The following is a 21,870-nucleotide window of genomic DNA, read 5'->3' as shown; positions in this document are numbered from 1 at the left end:
GTACGATCGCGAACAGGCACTGCTGGGTCCCTGTGACCCGATCCCTGCGTTAATCGCAGATGATTTTTGCCCACAAACGGTGAGATATTTTTTTGAGGCGATCGGCGATCGGGGGCGTGGCAGTATAAAAAAGTGGACAATTTTTTTTCGGATTTTCGCTGTTTTCACGTCGGATTCGTGATCAGCGTCAAATTTACAATAGGTTTGATACTAAGAACTGTGTGTTTACTCCAAAAATTGGTGACATTAGAAATAAATTTTAATTAATAGTGAGGCCATGTGGCCGACAGAACCGATCCCAGTTACTGTCTGTTATTCTATCTTTCGTCTTGCGCACAATAGTGATTACTTCTCACTAAATTATATCAACTAGACTGTTGAAGGAAAGAAATTGACATCATTCCACTCTTTGTTATTGTATTAAGGCAGACATTTTGGTAATTAGTTCTCACTAAATTATATCAATCAGACTTTTAACGTTCAAAGTTACTCGTAGTTTTGTGTGACGGTACGTTATTTCCGACAGGCGGATGTTGTGAGCATTTTACCTAAACTCATAGCATCAATAACCGTCCAATATATTCGCATCATATGTAGCAATAGCTATAATAATCTAACATGTCGAGAGAGAGAGAGAGAGAGAGAGAGAGAGAGAGAGAGAGGAGAGAGAGAGAGGAGAGAGAGAGGGTGAGAGAGAGAGAGAGAGAGAGAGAGAGAGAGAAAGAGAGAGAGAGAGAGAGAGAGAGAGAGAGAGAGAAACAGAGAAAAATTTACTTTCGCTATATATACCGCTATATTCAATAAAGGTTCTCAAATCACTTTATAAGGGTCCTTGGCCAACATAAAAACATGTTAGACCAGACATGACTGTTAAGCGATATTGCAATTGTTTCCCAACAGAGACGACGCTGTAAACAGCGAGGTACTCATTTTAACAGTGAACAAGGTGAGAGAATGCGAGTAAAGAGCCTTTTCCAAGGACTCAATTATGCGCACTCAGAGCGGGACTCGAACCTAGTACCGTCCGATCCAAAGGCGAGTGTCATATCACAAGACCACATGCATAGCCGCACAAAAAAGTGATGAGAGAATATATACATATGTATTGAAGGAGGAGAGAGCGGATGGAGTGAGTAAAGTTCTATGATATTTTTAGAAGGAACCAAATTGACGTCACTCATCTCATTGTTATTGTTTTTAGAAACCCATTTTTATGATTAGTTCTCATTAAAATATATCAGATTATAACGTTCAAGGTTCCATGTAGGTTTTTGGGCTGGAGTGATATTTCTGGCTGGTGGACTTTGTGAGCATTTTAATTAAACACAGAGCATCAATAGAAGGAAGGAATTTGACCTTAGTCAACCCGTTGTTATTGCTTTTAGACAGCCATTTTTATAATTAACTTATCACTAAGGTATATTAATCAGACTATGAACGTTCGAGTTTGCAGTTTTGTGTGTTAATATGTTATACCCCGATGGAGATGTCGTGAGTATTTTTCCAATACGCATAACATCAATACATTTTTGCAATCCGATTTAAGTTTAAAAGCAACGTAGAGCACGGACATTTTTCCCTTTTGTGGACAATAAAGATTTGTTATTTATCGTCATTATTATTATTATTATTATTATTATTATTATTATTATTATTATATTATTATTATTTATTATTATTATTATTATTATTATTATTATTATTTATTATTATTATTATAAGACAAATCGACAGTGCTCCCGTGGCAGGTTAAACGGGTACTCCTCGGGACTACTCGCATTCGCACCCCCCCCCCCCCAACCACCACCACACACACGCACACAGCTCTTTTTTTTTTTTTTGGGGGGGGGGGGGGGGGGGCATTGTTTGTAGATTATAATTCAAGGTTACAATGCCCACCCCTGTCATCACGTAGTCAAGGCTTTTTGGTATCTGCCAATCCCAAATTATGTCTGTGTCAAGGTCGACCTTGACGTCGCGTCAACGAGGAGACAAAAAAGTACAACCAAAAAAATATATATAATTAAAAAGGGTAATAATAATAATAACTGTCATAATATGTCATTACAATGGAAATTACGAAAGTCGGAAAACTGTTTTATTTTGTATGGAATCCATTATAAATTTTACGGTGATCAAGAACGAAACCTTTTGTTCGTCTACCTCTTCCTGAAATTTATAAAAATATTATTAAAAAAAAAAAATACAGCATTAATTTGGCGGAATATCCACTAGACGTGCTCAAAGCGCTTTACAAGGGTCCCAAGGCAACAGCAATACTAAACATGAAGGACGAGACATGACGCCTGTCAGGCGATATTACAATTTTTTTTCCGACAAAGACAACGAACGGCCATGTCCTCATTTTACACCTGAGTACGGTGAGAGAATGTGAGTAAAGAGCCTTTTCCAAGGAATCAACTCTGCGCCACTCAGAGCGGGTCTCGAAACCTGAACGATCCGAAAGAGAGAGTCATACCACTTGGTCCATCACAGAACAGGGAGGGCACTGTTCTGTCGGCCACATAGCCTCAATATTAATTAAAATTTATTGCTAATTTCATCAATTTTTGGAGTAAAAACATAGTTCTTGGTTTCAAACCTATTGTAAATTCGACGCTGATCACGAATCTGACGTCAAAACAGCGAAAATCGCCCCTGATCGCCGATCGCCTCGAAAAATATTAAGAAGGCGGGCTATGCGAGCGACCGACCGTCCCTCTGCTCATCGGCCAGGTATTTGGCCACACACATTGCGTTTTCACTCCGGTTTGTCTGATCAGCGATCGACCCACGATCAAAACATATAGATTGTATGCGCTTGGCTAAGAAGTTCACAACATTGCCATCCGGAAGTATAACTGGCCAACACACAAAACTGTATGTAATCATGATCGTTTATAGTCTGGTTAATACAGTTTAGTGAGAATTATGCATAAACGCGGGTGGCAAAAAACAATAACAAAGATCTGAGTGGTGTCAACTTCGAACTATCTATAGTTTTGTGTGTCTGTACGTTATACCCGGCTGGTGGATGCTGTGAGTTTATTAACTAAACTCATAGCATCAATAGTTGTGCTGGATTTTAAATTGCTCGGAAAACTAAATTTAATAAAAACTATCAACTTCATGATAAAATTATAAAAATAAGGTACCAAACATATATCCAATGCAATTTGTCATCAAAGCAGTCAGTATCAACATCATCATCAGTGGCAGCTTGTGTTCACAATCTCGTGACGGAACACAGAACAGCTGTCTCCATTCGATTCGGTCTTCCTTAACAAATTAACTGCAGTAATCTAGAAAACCGTGTATTTAAAACTTTGGCCAGAAAACTCGTCCTTCAAAATCGACTTGACCCAAGTTTGAGATTTCTTTTTCTATGGTGAGGGTCATTTAAATCCATCGACACGGTTGTTTAAAGATATTTTAGTCATTCAGAGCCATTAGGATCATGGAGCCGGAATTTATTTCAGTTTTTATAGCGTGAAACGAACAATAGCAATTGCTTACTAACCTTTGGATAGAACACTGGTCTGTCGCAAAGTACTTTCGCCCAAATCCAACAGACTCAGCTACCCATTCACTGCCGGGTGGACAGGAGGGTCAGAAAAAATATCGACTGCACCCGGGATCGATCTTAGTCTCACTGCGTGTGAAGCGAGTGCTCTACCAACTGAGCTATCGGGACCCCATTATAAACATTTAACGTCGATGAAATCGACCGCTCTCTGATAATTGGATTCAATAGTCTGATGTCACGTCGCCCAGCAACGGCGGCCATCGTGGTTCTAAACAAAGAAAATCGTTACTTTTTGTTCTTCATGCTGGCTATAACTTTTCATATGACTTGTGATCAGAGTGTGTAAAAGTCAAAACATGATCAGATTTATAATGGGTTTTTTTCTCCTCTGGATACGCTTTTATGCTCGTCAGAGAAATATTTCATAAAGTTTCGATAGTTTAGAGCCAGTTACTAAGTTACCGTTCGTTTTTACGAGGGAAGTGACGTTGCGACTGTTGAAGCGTATTGTTATTGCTTTTATACGCCTCAATGGGTGACTAGTTATCACACGATTTTCTCGACCAGATGAAGATATTGTGCGCTTAGCTAAGAAACTTACATCATTGCCATCCGGAAATATGACAGACCAATACACAAAAACTACTTGTAACCATGAACTTTTATAGTCTGGTTAATACAGTTCAGTGCGAATTACTCTTAAACGTGGATGGCAAAAAGTAATAGCAAAGACCTGAGTGACGTCAACTTCATATTATCTATAATGTCCTCAATAGAAACTCAAATTTAACTCAAGATTGTTTGATTCGATTTTCACCTCAATAGACCAAGCCTTGAGGACATTCGTCATATTTTGTAACCAATGGCAGTGATTGGTAAACTTAGCAAACTACACAGCTCAGCGAGTTGGTCTCAAAATGGAAGCGATCGGTATTCGGGTTTTCGTCCAACCCAGTCATCAATCACATGCTTTGTTGCTGTACAACGATTGGATAATTCTTAACAAATGTAAACACACTGCATTGCTTATGAAAATTGTAAACATACTCATGTGTCAAGCTGAACAAAACAACCAATCGTGGTATTAGATATTTCAAAAACTGTGAACACTTTTCACTATGTGGGTCATTTTGAGCACATTTTGCACATGGAAAGGTAATATAGATCATGCCCATTAGTGAAGAGAAGATAGAACTACTGCGTATAACTGCCAAACAAGAATCCTAGATCACCATCTCTGGCACAGCAATAGAAGATGTCAGGGAATTTACATACCTTGGCAGCAAAATCAGGTGGATCTGATGAAGATATTGCTAGAATCACGAAAGCGCGCCAGTCCTTTGCAATATTGAGACCAATATGGAAAGCGTCCAGCATATCCACAAACACCAAGCTTAAAATATTTAACCCTAATGGTAAAGCAGTCCTGCTCTATGAGTCAGAGACTTGGCGATCAACCTTGACCACGTCAGCCAAGATACAAACTATTATCAATCGCTGTCTTCGTCAAATCCTCAAGTTGAAAAGGTTTGACAAAGTGACAAACGCTGACCTTTGGACAAGAACAAACCAAAAGCAATAAATGGATGTCCCGGACAGGCGCAGAAAGTGGCGATGGGTTTGCCATACCCTGTAGAAGGAGCCCTGTAATACAACCAAGCTGGCTCTCGAATGGAACATGCAGGGCAAGAGGAAACGGCCTCGTCCAAAACAGACTTGGAGGAGAAGCCTTCACCAAGATTTGTGTGTCTCCAATCTTAAAGAGTGAGGCAAAGGTCTGTGTCAAGAACAGAATAAAATGGAAGAGTGCTGTTGAGGCCCTATGCTCCGCCAGAAGCCAAGAAGAATATGTCAAGTATGTCATGAATTTTGGTTCCATCTGCATAGTAAAATAATTTACTCAGATTCAATAAATCATGTCAAAAATGGAAAAAAGATAGCATCAAATCACAAGGTAAAAGGATTTAAAAACGGTATCCACCAATCTTCCTGGGGGTAAATTGCTCTCTTACATTTTATGTCAATTTAGTGACTTGCATTATTTTCCCTATAAATACTTTGAATGAATCTATAAACTTTTGAATAGGCAGGTTTGCATTTAAGTACGCATTACTAATCGCCTAACTCTGACAACACTGTATAGATAGTATGCGCTTGAATAAGAAGCTCACAACACAGCCATCCGGAAGTATAGCGGACCAACACACAAAACTATGTGTAACTTATAGATAGTATGCAGATGACGTCACTCAGGCCTTTGTTATTGTTTTTGCCATCCGCGTTTGTGAGTTGTTCTCACTAAACTGTATTAACCAGACTATAAAAGTTCATGGTTACACAGAGTTTGTTTGTTGGTCCGTTTTACTTCCGGATGGCAATGTTGTGAACTCCTTGGCCAAGCGCATTCTATCTATAACGTTTATAGTCTCGTTAATACAGTTTAGTGAGAATTACTCATAAATATGGATGGCAAAAAACAAAAAACAAAAAAAAAAAAGCAATAATAATGACTTCGTTCTTTCTATAGTAAAATAAAGGGAGTAAAAATAATTCTTATAAAAGATATAGAACAAAGTAAATGACGTTTCGCCCACTGGCCTTCTTCAAGTAAACAAGAAAAGGAAATACGTTATTATAGTTAAAACATTAGGTAAAGGTAATAATGTGTGTGTTATGTGTGTGTTATGTGTGTGTGTGTGTGTGTGTGTGTGTGTTTGTGAGGGTCATTTCTACTCCCTTTATTTTACTTTACATTTAATTGACTCATTTAGGCACTTCTAGATTTTGGTATTCTGACAACACTAGTGCCTTTTATATTATTTTAGGCAGAAAAAAAAAATAAAATTTATATTATACATTATACTTATTTACATTCTGATGATCCAAATTGATATGGGCTCACTGTTGTCAGGGATTTAGATACCCTCAAACCAACAAAAAATATTTCCATAACAAAATGTTAAAATAGACGCAAACTTTTTTTCGGTTTTCAGACCTGCTATAGACACTTAGATAATCACGCCTCTCGTACAGTCGTCATAATATATAAACAATGGCAGTGATTGGTTAACATAGCAAACTACACATGTTTTACTATCGATGGTATATGTCTAAGTAAAATACACACTGTTCTTCCGCTTGATCAATAGAACCAACACAGAAAACTATATTTAAACTTAACCGTTTATAATCTTATCGAGAAATCTTTTGATAACTAGTCACCAATTTGGCGATATAAAAACTATAACAATGATCAGAGAGAGGTCGATTTTATTCATGTTATTGTTTATAAACCACCAACTATGTTTGTTCGACCATGTGTTAAGGTGTGTCCCAAATTCCATCTTTTAATTGGACAAAATCTATTGGCAAATTGTGTGCACTTCGGTTTAAGTAAATATCGATTTGTTCGGTTTTGATGGACCTGATAGCGTTTAATAATAAATTCGAGATTAAATCGGCTTCAATGAGCTGCTAGGCATAAACACAAACAACAACAGAAAAAAATATAGATTAGTTTGCATAACACATTACAATATACTTCACGTTCTCTTCCATTAGGTCACACTGAAGTGAATATTATGTCCATATCACGCACAGTATCATGCAAAGTCACGGCTATGTGGTCTAGTGGTATGACACTCGCTTTCGGATAGGAAGGTCCTGGGTTCGAGTCTCGCGCTCGGCGCATAGTTGAGTCCTTGGATATGGCTTTTTACTCACATTCTCTCACCGTATGCAGGTGTAAAATGAGTGCCTGGCCGTTAACAGCGTTGTCTTTGTCCGAAAAATTGTAATATCGCCTAACAGGCGTCATGTCCCATCCTACGTGTTAAATGTTGCTGTTTACCAGGGACCCCTTGTAAAGCGCTTTGAGCATATTTAGTGGATATTGCGCTATATAAAGCTTAATGTTTTTTTTTTGTTTGTTTGTTTTTTTTCTTCTCATTAAGCGTCCCTTTTTGTCTTCTTGTCACTGTCCGTATCTTCAGGAACTCATTTAAACCAGAGTATTTAGGAGAAACGATTTTAAAGTGCCTAAACCAAAGACACAAAACCTCCCCGAGGCCAGAGATTTGCGTTTTCAACCAATGTCACCCATTCGTACACTGACCATGCTCTACATCGCTTGGCTTCATGTTATGTTGAGTCACCTTTCCACCCTGCACCGACGCCACACTATGTTAAACTGTTTTGCGCTGACAAAAAACAAAAAACAAAAACAAAAAAAAAAACAAAACAAAAAAAGCTAACAAAACAACAAAAAGCCCCAACCTTTTTCAATTTATGATTTAATTACTTTTTATCTTTTATTTGTTTATTCATTTTTATTTTTAGCCAGAACTGTTTTGACACAAATTATGTATTATACACATGTATTAATTTGAACCTCAGCTTGTCAAAGAGTCTTAAAATAAGGTCTCAGGTTTAGCTTTTTAAATTATTTTTAAATACACTGAGAGTTGTTGCATTTTATTCTTTTTCGATATAATTTGAAGTACAAAATTCCTGGCCAAAATTTTTAAAAGGTATTTTGTTAATGTTAGTAATTTCTCCACTTCCCTCCCTATCTCAACGCCAGACATGCCAGACAGCCATTTTTCTATTTATGTTTTTCCCTTCCAGGTCAAACTGTCTCGAAAATTACGAGTTGCCAGGTTGGCGGATTTTCCGCCAAACTGGCGGATTTTCAACATCGCGTGGCGGGGAAAAAATGGCATGGAGGATGGCGGATTTTTGATGATTTGTATACCCTTTAAAAAAGGTAAAAGTATAGCAATCAAGTCTAATTATTTCTTCTTTTTTCCCCCCTCAAGTGACTTTTAGGAGCACATATTGTGAGTGTACTGTTAGCCTAGATCTATATTACACAACCTAATTCAGATTAACCGAAGGTGAAAGCAATATCCAACAGTCTAATTTAATGGGCACGATCTATATTACATTTCCATGTGCTCGAGGTCATTGGTCACATTGCAAAGTGTACTCAAAATGACCCACATAGTGAAAACTGTTCACAGTTTGATAAATATCCAACGTTACAATTGGTCTTTTTGCTCAGCATGACTCATCGATATGTTTACAACTTTCATAAACAAAGCAGCGTGTTTAGATAACTTGAGAAATGTCCAATCGTTGTACAGCAACAAATCATGTGATCGATTACTAGGTTGGACGAAAACATGCTCCCATTCCTGCTCAAACAAAATCTAAACTCCGAATCTTTATGCCTTTAAAAAGGAAACAGTTGTAAACAGATGAGTAGCGTTTAGTAACATAATTTTTATTCCGAGACGATACACTATTATTGACAATAAGTGTTTTAAATCAAATGGCGGATTTTTTGGCGGATTTTGGGCAAGTGTCGCAGGTGAAATAATATTGTAAAGTTGGCGAATTTTGGCGGATTTCTGACACAAAGTTGGCGGAGTTTTTGAAAAGTCACCTGGCAACACTGAATCGTAATATCATAAGAGCGGGAGATAAAAGAATACAAGAGGTTAGCAGATGGCATATGTGGCCCATCGTCTCAAAGAGGTTTTATGTCGGGATAAATTACATGAATGAAAGTGAATTTATAACCAAGAAAATCGGACTCGGGTTGAGTTTTCATGTTTTGTTGAGGAGAATGAATATCTTATTTTCGAGTGATAAATATCACGATTTCATATTTTTGATCTATTTAACTGTAATTTGACTTTTTGGTGTATTTGGTTCACCCTTGGCATTAGATCGTTGTGAGGAAATGAGGTCACATATCATCATTATTATAGAGCCAAGCTACACACAACAACTGTACACAGCGTGGTGATGAGTTAGAAAGTACATTCGTCACGAGAGCAGCGACAGTTGTGTGTTAATATTCTTGTATTGTTTAAAGACGGAATACAGTTTACAACTTGTTTTTTGGGTTGTTTTTTTTTACCCACCACAGTGAAAGGCGTTCGAGGCGGAGAGGAGGAAGTAAGTTGATGTTTTATGACAAGGTTTTGATAAGTTTTAATTCATTAAAAACTTGGTGAATAATGGATTGCTCTAGTGTTTAGTATAGATAGTATGCGCTTGGCTAATGTTCACAACATTGCCATCCGGAAGTATACCGGACTAACACACAAAACATTGTGTAACCATGATCGTTTATAGTCAGGTTAATGCAGTTTAGTGAGAATTACTCATAAACGCGGATGGCAAAAAACAATAACAAAGACCTGAGTGACGTCAACTATCTATATACAGCATGCACTTGGCTCACGAGTTAACGATGGCTACGCGCAGAGTGACAAATGGTGCGATTGGTAGTAGTACTGTTGAATTTAATCGTAGGCTTCGACAACTAACGACAACTCACTCGGTGGTGTTATAATTTTGTTTAAATGCTGTCACAATACTAGTCCTCGTGTCAGGCCGCAGCCATCGTTAATATATAGCCTGACACTTGAACCCGTGGCCATCGTTAACTTATATCCTGACACTGACCAATACATTACGTCAAAAGACAAGTCATTGGCCACAAAATAAAAAAAATCGTGAGTTGTATTCAACAGTTTAACCAACGGGATCACTTGTTTCCTTGAGCTCTTAAAACAACTCACTGGACGCTGCACAAACCTTTAAAATGACGTCACACTATAAGTCTAAGAGGGTTCTAGCGTAGCCATCGTTATGCTATAAACTGATACTGAAACCCAAACGGACTGGTCTTTTGACGTCATTTTTTGGTTTTTGCATCGCCTAGTGAGTTGTCGTTAGTAGTGCTCATGGAAACAAGTGGTCCCATTGGTTGAAGTATTGAATACAACTCAAGATTTGTTTTCTTTTGTAGCCAAAGACTGGTCTTTTGGCGTCATTTTTTTGTCAGCGTCAGGCCGTAGCCATCTTTATGTTATAGATAGTATACAGATGACGTCACTCAGGTCTTCGTTATTGTTTTTGCCATCCGCGTTTGTGAGTTGTTCTCACTAAACTGTATAGTCTTCAACAGTCGTAACGTCACTTCCTTCCTAATGACGTATGGTAACTTAGTAACACTGGCTCTAAACTATCGGAACAATGGCGGACGCCGTATGAAATATTTCTCCGGCGAGCTTAAACGCGTATCCAGAGGAAAAAAACCCCATCAATTTGATCAAGTTTTGACTTTTACACATTCTGATCACAAGGCATATGAAAAGGGAATGAAAAGTTCTAGCTAGCATCAAGAATAAAAAGTAATGATTTTCTTTGTTTAGAACCAAGATGGCCGCCGTTGCCGGGCGCGTGACATCAGACTACTGAATCCAATTAACCAGACTCTAAACGTTCATGGTTACACAGAGTTTGTGTGTAGGTCCGTTATACTTCCGGATGGCAATGTTGTGAACTCCTTGGCCAAGCGCATTCTATCTATAGCCTGATACTGAAATCCAAAAGGACTGGCAGTTTGACGTAATTATTTGGTCTTTTGGTTTTTGCACCGCTTAGTGAGTTGTCGTTAGTAGAGCTCACAGAAACAAGTTATTTCATTGTTGAACTATTGAATACAACTCACGATTTGTTTTCTTTTGTGGCAAAGATCATTGGTCTGTGTCTAAGTAAAATACCGGCTGTTCTACCGCTTGATGAATAAAACCAACACAGCAATCTATGTGTAAACTTAAACGTTAATAATATGATGGAGAAAAAAGTGTGATAACTAGTCACTCATTTGGCGGTATGAAAACAATAAAAATCACCAGAGAAAAGTCGAATTATAAACAACCAACTATGTTTGTTCGAGCACAAGTGATGGTCTGTCACAAATTCCATGTTTTGATTGGTCAGAAATCTAATGGTTAATTCACTATTCGCCTTATTTTAGCTATGTATTGTGCGTGTGACGTACCTTTATGGGCAGTGTTAGACGGTAGCCTTTGTAAAACCATAGCCTGACACTGACCAAATAATTACGCCAAAATACAAAGCCAGATCGCAAAAAGAAAACAACTCATGAGTTGTATTGAATAATGCATCCAATGGGATTTGTATCATTCAGTTCTACTAATGACAACTCTCTAACTAGAAGGTGCCCACCCGTGCACTAATTCAAGAATGACGTCAAAATTTGACGTCACTCACGTCTTTGATATTGTTTTTTGCCATCCACGTTTATGAGTAATTCTCACTAAACTGCATTAAGCAGACTGTATTAAGCAGACTATAAACGTTCAAGGTAACACACAATTTTGTGTGCTGGTTCGTTACACTTGGATGGCAAAAAGGATGGCAATGTTGTGAGCTTCTTAGCTGAGCGCATACTAAGATAGTATGCGCTCAGCTAAGAAGCTCACAACATTGCCATCCGGAAGTATAACGGACCAACACACAAAACTGTGTGTATCCATGAACGTTTATAGTTAGGTTAATACAGTTCAGTGAGCATTACTCATAAACGTGGATGTCAAAAAACAATAACAAAGACATGAGTGACGTCAACTTCAAACTATCTATAAGTTAACGAAGGCTGCGGTTAGGGCGGCTATGAGTTTACTAAGGCTACACATCAAATCACGTCAGTTCGCGTGTTTCCAGTACCTACTTTAGGTTGTCTTCGGATTAAATTAACTCTCTCCTTGCTAGCCATTTTCAGGATTTTCTCAAAACTTCACACCCAATAACACAAAAATATATTTTTTTATCAATCAAACACAATAGCAGTAAAGTTCTTGGAATAAATAATTTCTTTTGCAAAACATGTTCTACAACACACTGTTCATTTTTAAAATATTATATGATGTACACAAGAAATTTGAATTAGAAGAATGGTGGTTGTATCGTATCGAATGTGACGATTTTCCTATTATAGTTGGTAAGGAGTGAGTTAAGGAATTAAGGACCAGGCACCGGTGTAAGATAAAGAACTGAACAAGGGAAATATGAAAGGTACCAGACAATTAGAAGGTCTGAGGTTCGATCCCCAGTCGAGGTCGACTGATTATTTGGGATGTTTTTGTTTTTGTTTTTTCTTTTATTTTCCTTTCTTGGTTTGTTTGGCACCTGTTCGGACCGTGTTAATATCCGTCATTACTCGAAACAACGGAACTCGTTCACACCTGGGTCCAATGAGTAATATTAGTAAAGTTTCACACCCCAAGACACATCGTCACTTATGCCACCATTAAACACGCTCACAATAGCTGAACTTTGAAACATGACTAGACGCTGTGCCGTGGAGCCAGGGACTTAAGTTCTTATTTAGAGCAATATCCACTGAATTATGTGTTCAACGCGTTTTACAAGGGACCCCAACCACACAACAACACTTACTTAATATGTAGGACGAGTCATGTCGCCAGTGAGGCGCTATTACACTAATAATAATAATAATAATAATAATAATAATAATAATAATAATAATAATAATAATAATAATAATAATAATAATAATAATAATAATAATATCAATGATGATGATGATGATGATGATGATGATGATGATGATGATGATGATGATGATGATGATGATAATAATAATATTACAGCATGCCGAATCATGCTTGACGAAGGCTGGTGTGCCACTCATAGACGCACAATATGTTGAGGCTTGTATTTTATCACAAATCAATGGGCGTCTTTGTTTGACATCCATCGATTTTTCTCAATGAGACGCAATTGCTTTCACTACTTTTTTTGTTTGTTCTTCTTTATTGTTTTGTTTCAGTTATTTTCAAGAGGTAAATGTTGTCAGATTGTTTGGTTGGAGCCTTTGTGTATTATATTTCAAATACCATACCTTGATATGAATGCAGGCACTTGAATAGTATTCTGCTCTGCTCTTAAAAAAAAAAAGCTTTTAAAATTTTGGCCATTAAAACTCGTTCTTCAATTAATTAATTATCGACTTAAATGACCCTCACCTTGTCAAAGACTATCAAACCTGGGACTTCATTACGTTAAAAACATTTGGCCAGAAAACTTGTTCTTCAATAAATATCGATTTTCTACAGCGCAATATCCACTAAACGTGCTCAAAGCGCTTTACAATAAGTCCCTGGATAATAGCAAGACTTAAAATGTAAGACGGGACATGAGCCTATTAGGCGATATTACAATTTTTTCGGGCAGAGACAACGCTGTTAACGGCCAGGTATTCAATGTACACCTGAGTACGGTAAGAGAATGTGAGTAAAGAGCCTTTTCCAAAGACTCAACTATGCACCGAGCGAGGCTCGAACCCAGGATCTTTCGACCGATTGAAATTACCTCCTCCTTGTCAAAATTCTCAAACCTGGGACTTAATGATGTCCCAGGTTTGAGAATTTTTGATAAGATGAGAGTCATTTCAATCAATCGATATTTGAAGGACGAGTTTTGATGGTGTGCGCTTGGCTGAGAATCTGACAACATTGCCATCCGGAAATATAACGGACAAAAACGATTTGTAACCTTGAACGTTTATACTCTGGTTAATACAGATTAGTAAGAATTACTCAAAAAGATTGATGGCAAAAAAGTAAAAAATTAAATTAAATTAAAATAAAATAAAGGCATGAGTGACGTCAACTTCGTTCTATCTGTTGTGAAAACTGTTCACTATTATGGTCACCGTTGCGTGTATTGGGGTCGAATGAGTGAGTGTCCGGTGCTTGTGTAGTGTGTAGTTCGTGAGAGAGAGAGAGAGAGAGAGAGAGAGAGAGAGAGAGAGAGAGAGAGAGAGAGAGAAGATAACGGAATGTTATATAATCGAAGGTTTGAGGAAGCAAAATGTTTTATTTAAATTAAAGTTATTCTTTATTGTTGAAAGATCGAGTTTATTGTAATTATTCCTAATCTACAACACTATCTATTAACGTAGCCATCGTGAAGTTATAGCCTGACACTGAAACCCCAAAAGACTGGCATTTTGACGTCATTATTTGTTTTTTTGCACCGCCTAGTGAGTTGTCGTTAGTTGTGCTCATGGAAAAAGTGGTCCCATTGGTTGAACTATTGAATACAACTCACGATTTGTTTTTTTTTTTGTGGCCAAAGACTGGCATTTTGACGTCATTCTTTTGGCCAGTGTCAGGCTATAAGTTAACGATGGCTACACTATTAACTCGTAGAATGTTGACCCATTTGTGACACACCTTCACACATGGTCGGACAAACATAGTTGGTTGTTTATAGATAGAATGCGTTTGGCCAAGGAGTTCACAACATTGCCATCTGGAAGTATAACGGACCAACACACAAACTCTGTGTAACCATGAACTTTCATAGTCTGGTTAATACAGTTTAGTGAGAACAACTCACAAACGCGGATGGCAAAAACAATAACAAAGGCCTGAGTGACGTCATCTGCATACTATCTATACACAATAACGTGAATGATATCGACCTCTCTCTGATCACTGTTATTGTTTTTATACCACCAAATGGGTGACTAGTTACCACACTGTTTTCTCGACCATAGTATAGATAGAATGCGCTTGGCCAAGGAGTTCACAACATTGCCATCCGGAAGTATAACGGACCAACACACAAACTCTGTGTAACCATGAACTTTTATAGTCTGGTTAATATGGATAGTATGCAGATGACGTCACTCAGGTCTTTGTTATTGTTTTTTGCCATCCGCGTTTGTGAGTGATTCTCACTAAACTATATTAAACTGACTATAAACGTTCATGGATACACACAGTTTTGTGTGTTGGTCCGTTATACTTCCGGATGGCAATGTTATGAGCTTCTTAGCCAAGCGCATACTATCTATAGTTTAGTGAGAACAACTCACAAACGCGGATGGCAAAAACAATAACAAAGGCCTGAGTGACGTCATCTGCATACTATCTATAAACGTATCAATTTACCCATAGTTTCTGTGTTAGTTCTATTGACCAAGCGCTAGAACAGTGGGTATTTCACTTAGACACATGCCATCGATAGTAAAACCCGTGTAGTTCTTCATGTTTACCAGTCGCTGCTACTGTTTACATTATGACATGTGTTCGAAAGGCGTTGTTATGTTATCCAAGTGTCTATTGTATTGATATTGCCTTTTTGGGCTTGTAATGCACAGCTTGCTAATACTTTTTTTCATTCATACACACAAGTCAACCCACCGCGTCAATCTGGCATCATGTCGAGGTGAACAATATGCCAAAACTTGTATTTAAAGTTAAATGGGAGCGATGTATATTCATGTTTTCGTCCAACCGAGTCATCAATCACGTGATTTGTTGCTGTCCAACGATTGGACATTTCTGAACAAATGTAAACACGCTGTTTTGTTTACGAAAGTTGTAAACATACCCATGTGTCAAGCTGAACACTATGACCAATCGTGATGTTAGAATATGTGAACACTTTTCACTATGTAGGTCACTTTGAACACATTTTGCAATGTGATCAATGACCTCGAGCACATGGAAAGTTAATATAGATCATGCCCATTGATATGAAATTGGATAAATATGTGTCTTTCCATGGTACGACAGTTAGCAGGTTAAGAAATGTTATAAATACACGTCTTTCTAATGTACGACAGTTAACGGGTTAAGAAATGTTATAAATACACGTCATCTATGGTACGCCAGTTAGCGGGTTAAGAAATGTTATAAATACACGTCTTTCTAATGTACGACAGTTAACGGGTTAAGAAATGTTATAAATACACGTCTTTCCCTGGTACGACAGTTAACGGGTTAAGAAATGTTATAAATACACGTCTTTCTAATGTACGACAGTTAACGGGTTAAGAAATGTTATAAATACACGTCTTTCCCTGGTACGCCAGTTAACGGGTTAAGAAATGTTATAAATACACGTCTTTCTAATGTACGACAGTTAACGGGTTAAGAAATGTTACAAATACACGTCTTTCCCTGGTACGACAGTTAACGGGTTAAGAAATGTTATAAATACACGTCATCTATGGTACGCCATTTAGCGGGTTAAGAAATGTTATAAATACACGTCTTTCTAATGTACGACAGTTAACGGGTTAAGAAATGTTATAAATATACGTCTTTCCATGGTACGACAGTTAACGGGTTAAGAAATGTTATAAATACACGTCTTTCCATGGTACGACAGTTAACGGGCTAAGAAATGTTATAAATACACGTCTTTCCATGGTACGACAGTTAACGGGTTAAGAAATGTTATAAATACACGTCTTTTCATGGTACGACAGTTAACGGGTTAAGAAATGTTCTAAATACACGTCTTTCCATGGTACAACAGTTAACGGGTTAAGAAATGTTCTAAATACAAGTCTTTCCATGGTACAACAGTTAACGGGTTAAGAAATGTTATAAATACACGTCTTTCCATGGTACGACAGTTAACGGGCTAAGAAATGTTATAAATACACGTCTTTCCATGGTACAACAGTTAACGGGTTAGGAAATGTTCTAAATACACGTCTTTCCATGGTACGACAGTTAACGGGTTAAGAAATGTTATAAATTCACGTCTTTCCATGGTACGACAGTTAACGGGTTAAGAAATGTTATAAATACACGTCTTTCCGGATTAAAAAGTATGTTTAACAAAGCAGTGTGTCGTCTGCTGTGGAGCGAACATGGACGAAATGTATATTTAACATGCTAGCAGGTGTTCATGATTGTATCATCATAGAGTATCACCCCGACATAATTCCAGTAGTTTGCAATTGTAGAAACTGTATCCTATTCTTCTCAATAAAAAAAATCGTCAGTTTAAAACGAGACCAATGTGTTTTGTTTGTTTGTTTGTTTGTTTTTTTTTTTTTTTTTACTATAAATTCAGTTTTCTGTATTTAAATTACCCCGACATTATACCATTTTGAGGCGATGGGTCACACATTGTTGAGTAGTGGGAATGGCAAGAATCAATCAAGAATACCTGGCATGTTAAATATGAATGAACATGATTCTAACTCATATCAACGAACACGTCCACGTTCGCTCCACAACAGGCGAAAGACTGCTTTGTTAAACATATTTTTTAACCAGCTAACGGCCGTAGCCTACTCTGGAAAGACACATATTTTAAAGTTTTGGCCAGTCTATCTATCTATCTATCTATCTATCTATCTATCTATCTATCTATCTATCTATCTATCTATCTATCTATCTATCTATCTATCTATCTATCTATCTATCTATCTATCTATCTATCTATCTATCTATCTATCTATCTATCTATCTATCTATCTATCTATCTATCTATCTATCTATCTATCTATATCTATCTATCTATCTATCTATCTATCTATCTATCTATCTATCTATCTATCTATCTATCTATCTATCTATCTATCTATCTATCTATCTATCTATCTATCTATCTATCTATCTATCTATCTATCTAATCTATCTATCTATCTATCTATCTATCTATCTATCTATCTATCTATCTATCTATCTATCTATCTATCTATCTATCTATCTATCTATCTATCTATCTATCTATCTATCTACTATCTATCTATCTATCTATCTATCTATCTATCTATCTATCTATCTATCTATCTATATCTATCTATCTATCTATCTATCTATCTATCTATCTATCTATCTACTATCTATCTATCTATCTATCTATCTATCTATCTATCTATCTATCTATCTATCTATCTATCTATCTATCTATCTATCATTACTATCTATCTATCTATCTATCTATCTATCTATCTATCTATCTATCTATCTATCTATCTATCTATCTATCTATCTATCTATCTATCTATCTATCTATCTATCTATCTATCTATCTATCTATCTATCTATCTATCTATCTATCTATCTATCTATCTATCTATCTATCTATCTATCTATCTATCTATCTATCTACGTGTTGATGACAACTCAATGCACACCTATTTAAAGAACAAACAAACACACACAACCCGACACATCACATATTAAAATATTATACAAACATGTACGACTCAGTTCCTAATTAAACAAGAAAAAATCAAACCAATGAGATGACTGGCACGTGTGATTAACCGATTTTTGGACGTGACGTGCTTAAACAAAATTATCGTCCCACTTTCATTTCCATGGATTATATCGATAGCATTTCGATCTGTCCATTGATAACCAACCAGTTGTGACGTTTAAAAAAATGATACAATAATTAGCTTTACTAATCAAACAAAATATTTCTCTAACGTAGTCTTGTCTTGAAACGAGTTAGATGTTATGCAGTGTTGAGAAGTTTCCATAATTCTTTAAGCAACGAGCGGATTATGGTAACGTTAACGACATTCCTTCTACAAGTAGTATTGGTGTGCCAAGCGATTATGATGCATGAGAAGATTTAGTTCTTTTACAATGTTATTGTTGATTCTTGTACCCATCCAAGATGAATGACAGTATTATTATCATAGTATGTATCAAGTATCTCATTCATTCCCCCTAATCCTCGCCCACCCACCCACCTACACCAGCTTACATTGCCGTTTAAATTAACCTTATCCTCATTCTGTCGTCTAAGCCACACTTAAACTCCCATTCTCGCATCTTTCAACCATTATAAATATAATGATATTAAAAAACGTGAACAATAGTTGTAAGTTTGGGCAGAAACCTTAAGGAGTGGTATCATTTTATTACGATATTTCACAAAATAATGAAAAACGATACATACACTCATATCACATAATCCCAAAGGAAAGGTCTGAAAGACCGTCCTGCCCAAACGACCTTGTGTTCACATTAATATTGGTTTGTGTTGAGTTACAGTGATGTGGGGGGTAGACATTCTCCCATCTTATTTCGGTAATGGTTAATGACATATTGGGGAATTTGGTCGAGGTATAATAAATAACACGTGCTCTGCCAGTCTCCCATCGCCTTAACTATTTCACCTGGTATGCCAGAAGACAGGGCCCAAGTAGCCCCACCACGACGAAAACTGTGGCTGGATATAGTGTTACAACCACATGCTGCGGAAAGAGAGCGCAATTTTTTGTTAAACAAAGACCCAGTCATAGGGAACGCCTGGGAGTCTGGCATTGCAGGTGCAGTCATGCATAACATATCGTACATCGCTGAAACAGGACATAGTGGGTGGTTTGCTAACCTATGTAATGCAATTTCTTGTATACGACCTTTCAATTGGTTATTTTTTGACCAACCAACTTTAATTGTTATTTGTGAACAGCCCCCTGACATAGATACACAATTCCTTGTCAATTGTTTTTTGTTATCAAAACCTCCTGCATCCGTCCCAAACAAGTTGGATTTTCTTAACAAGCCAAAAAACATAGTAAGGCATGATGCCCAGAATACATAGTCATCTAAATGAGAGAATTTAAGTTGTTTTTTTTAACTTTAACAATATTTCAGGCGTCACCGGAGGCTTGCTCTGAACATCAGTTCCTTTAACTTTCTCAATGCCCTTAATTGTTGTTTTAATATACCATGAGTCATCACATGGATTGGGAAGATTACATTCTAAATGGATAATACGGATAATATTCATATATTGCTTAACAGAACTAGGTTTTAATTTCCGCGCCAAATAAGCTGCATATTTGGCAATATTTATTTGCGAAATAGGTGCAGGCGCTATTCTCATTTTTTCACAAAAAGAAATATAAGACCGTAAATGTGTTTGATAGGTCTTCTTTGTGTTGGCTGTAAAGGCCTGTCCGCGGTACATGTCAACTTCACTTGTTAATTCATTGGTTAAGGCACAGGCACCTAGACAAAAGAAAAAAGAAGGCATTCCATGACATATGATTTGTGATAACAAAAGGAGGGGTTAAACCATGATGCCAGTTACTTAGTAATTTACATAACAACAAACATTTACCATGTTCATGCAATCTAGATATTGTATCAGGTATTTGGTTCAGACTCCCAGATACATGTATCGCTCTAACCGTTATATTGAGTCGTGCACATTTGAAGGCATATTTTCTAAGTAAAGAATTAATATAACTATTTCTACACCAGCCTCTGTTTAAGACACATTTTGTAACCATGCTATCTGTATGCACCACTACTGTTTTACCAGCCCATAAATGCGCCCACGTGTCAAATGAGTTAACTACTGCACAAATCTCCTTGTAATTAATGTGAAGCGATGATGCCGCAGGCTGGTCGCAATCAAATACTAAATAGCGCCAAGAGCCAGACCAAAAGGCACCGGCGGCGATATTGCTTGTATCCACATGGACGTGCTCAGGCGCTGATTCATTATAATATACTATCCCATTAAACACACTTAAAAATGAAATCCACCATTGTAATTCAAGATGAAATGAATATGACAAAATTATTTTATGCTGCTGCTGCTTTAGAGGCTTAATTATGTCCAGGACACGACGTAGGAAAAATCTCCCTCCACGAATTGCCTGGCATGCGTAGTTCAATGAGCCTGCGAGACTCTGTAGCTGCTGTTTGCTGGCACGTTTTTTCTTTTTGAATGCATTGAGCTGCTGCTTTAAACGAATTATTTTTTCCTCGCCTAATTCGACAGTGCTGTTAGAAGTATTGATTGTTAATCCAAGAAACTGAATGTTTTGGGTCGGTCCCACAACTTTATTATAACTAATATAAAATCCAAGTTCACGAAGTAGCTGCATAAGTGTAAGCATCCAATATTTACATTCCTCATACGTTGGGGTAGTGATAAAGAAATCATCTAAATAAGCTACAACCCCATTGCATCCTTTACGATTCATGATTCGTTTAATAGCTTGCGATAAGCGGTGAAAATGTCCTGGACCTTTATTGCTACCAAATGGTAACCTAGAATCAAATAGGAAGGTGGGGTGACTGTCACCCTCAAACGTCCAATGAATACCAGTGGCTACGTAATTTTCTGGATGGATAGGCACTGATCTATAAGCTGCTTGGAGGTCGATTTTTGCACAGTAGAAAAATGGTTTGGCTAATTTGCATGCATCACGAACGGTTTGAAATTTGGTGCTTTCTGGTAGAGAATAATCATTCATAGCTTCTCCTACAGGTCTACTGCCGTCATGAATTAGTCGAATATTTCCATCCTCTTTCGGGATTGCAGCAAGAGCACTAGTAACTGTTGGCTGTTTAGATGCTACAACATAATGACCTTGAGCTATTTGATTCTTTAATTCTTTCTCCACTAATGTTTTAAAACGAAAGGAAGAATAATGGTTATTTTCTATCACATTTTTTAGTTGACTATCTTTTTCAATAATTCGAAATCCATGCTCTACTCCGTCTAAAATGAAATCTTTATCTTTATCACACTCTAACATTTTCCTCCAGGAATTTAATTTACTACTAATGGATGCTTTATTACCTAAAAATTCACATTGGTGGGGATTGATAGGAGGAAAGGGGCTTAACGCTAATGGGCTTTCCTCACTACTATTTGTCTGCTGCTGTGTATCCTATGCTGAATTAACACCCACATGGTGATCT

General features: G+C 37.1%; 2 protein-coding genes across 3 annotated transcripts in view; one reads left to right on the top strand and one right to left on the bottom strand.

Annotated features, from left to right (window-relative positions):
• The first annotated feature begins 9,311 nt into the window (after positions 1 to 9,311).
• The window catches only part of LOC144972560 (uncharacterized), an 83,600-nt gene continuing 71,041 nt past the window's right edge, over positions 9,312 to 21,870 (top strand). Inside the window, exon 1 of one of the 2 annotated variants that reach the window (XM_078913907.1) lies at positions 9,312 to 9,490. The gene's annotated coding sequence lies outside the window, so the exon portion shown is untranslated. The remainder of the gene's footprint in view (positions 9,491 to 21,870) is intronic. The other variant, XM_078913911.1, reaches the window with a different exon arrangement.
• LOC144973877 (uncharacterized) lies at positions 20,139 to 21,704 on the bottom strand. The gene is made up of 2 exons (XM_078916766.1): positions 20,599 to 21,704; positions 20,139 to 20,160 (listed from the first exon to the last, which is right to left on the bottom strand). Exons 1-2 carry the CDS (start codon positions 21,702 to 21,704, stop codon positions 20,139 to 20,141), a joined length of 1,128 nt encoding a protein of 375 aa, XP_078772892.1.

Source organism: Berghia stephanieae, chromosome 5, assembly GCF_034508935.2.
Source record: "Berghia stephanieae isolate SIO BIC M18660-M18661 chromosome 5, UCSD_Bste_1.3, whole genome shotgun sequence".
In the NCBI taxonomy this organism is placed as follows: domain Eukaryota; kingdom Metazoa; phylum Mollusca; class Gastropoda; order Nudibranchia; family Aeolidiidae; genus Berghia; species Berghia stephanieae.
Note: the sequence above shows the minus strand (reverse complement) of the source record. Positions and strands in the feature narration are given on the sequence as shown.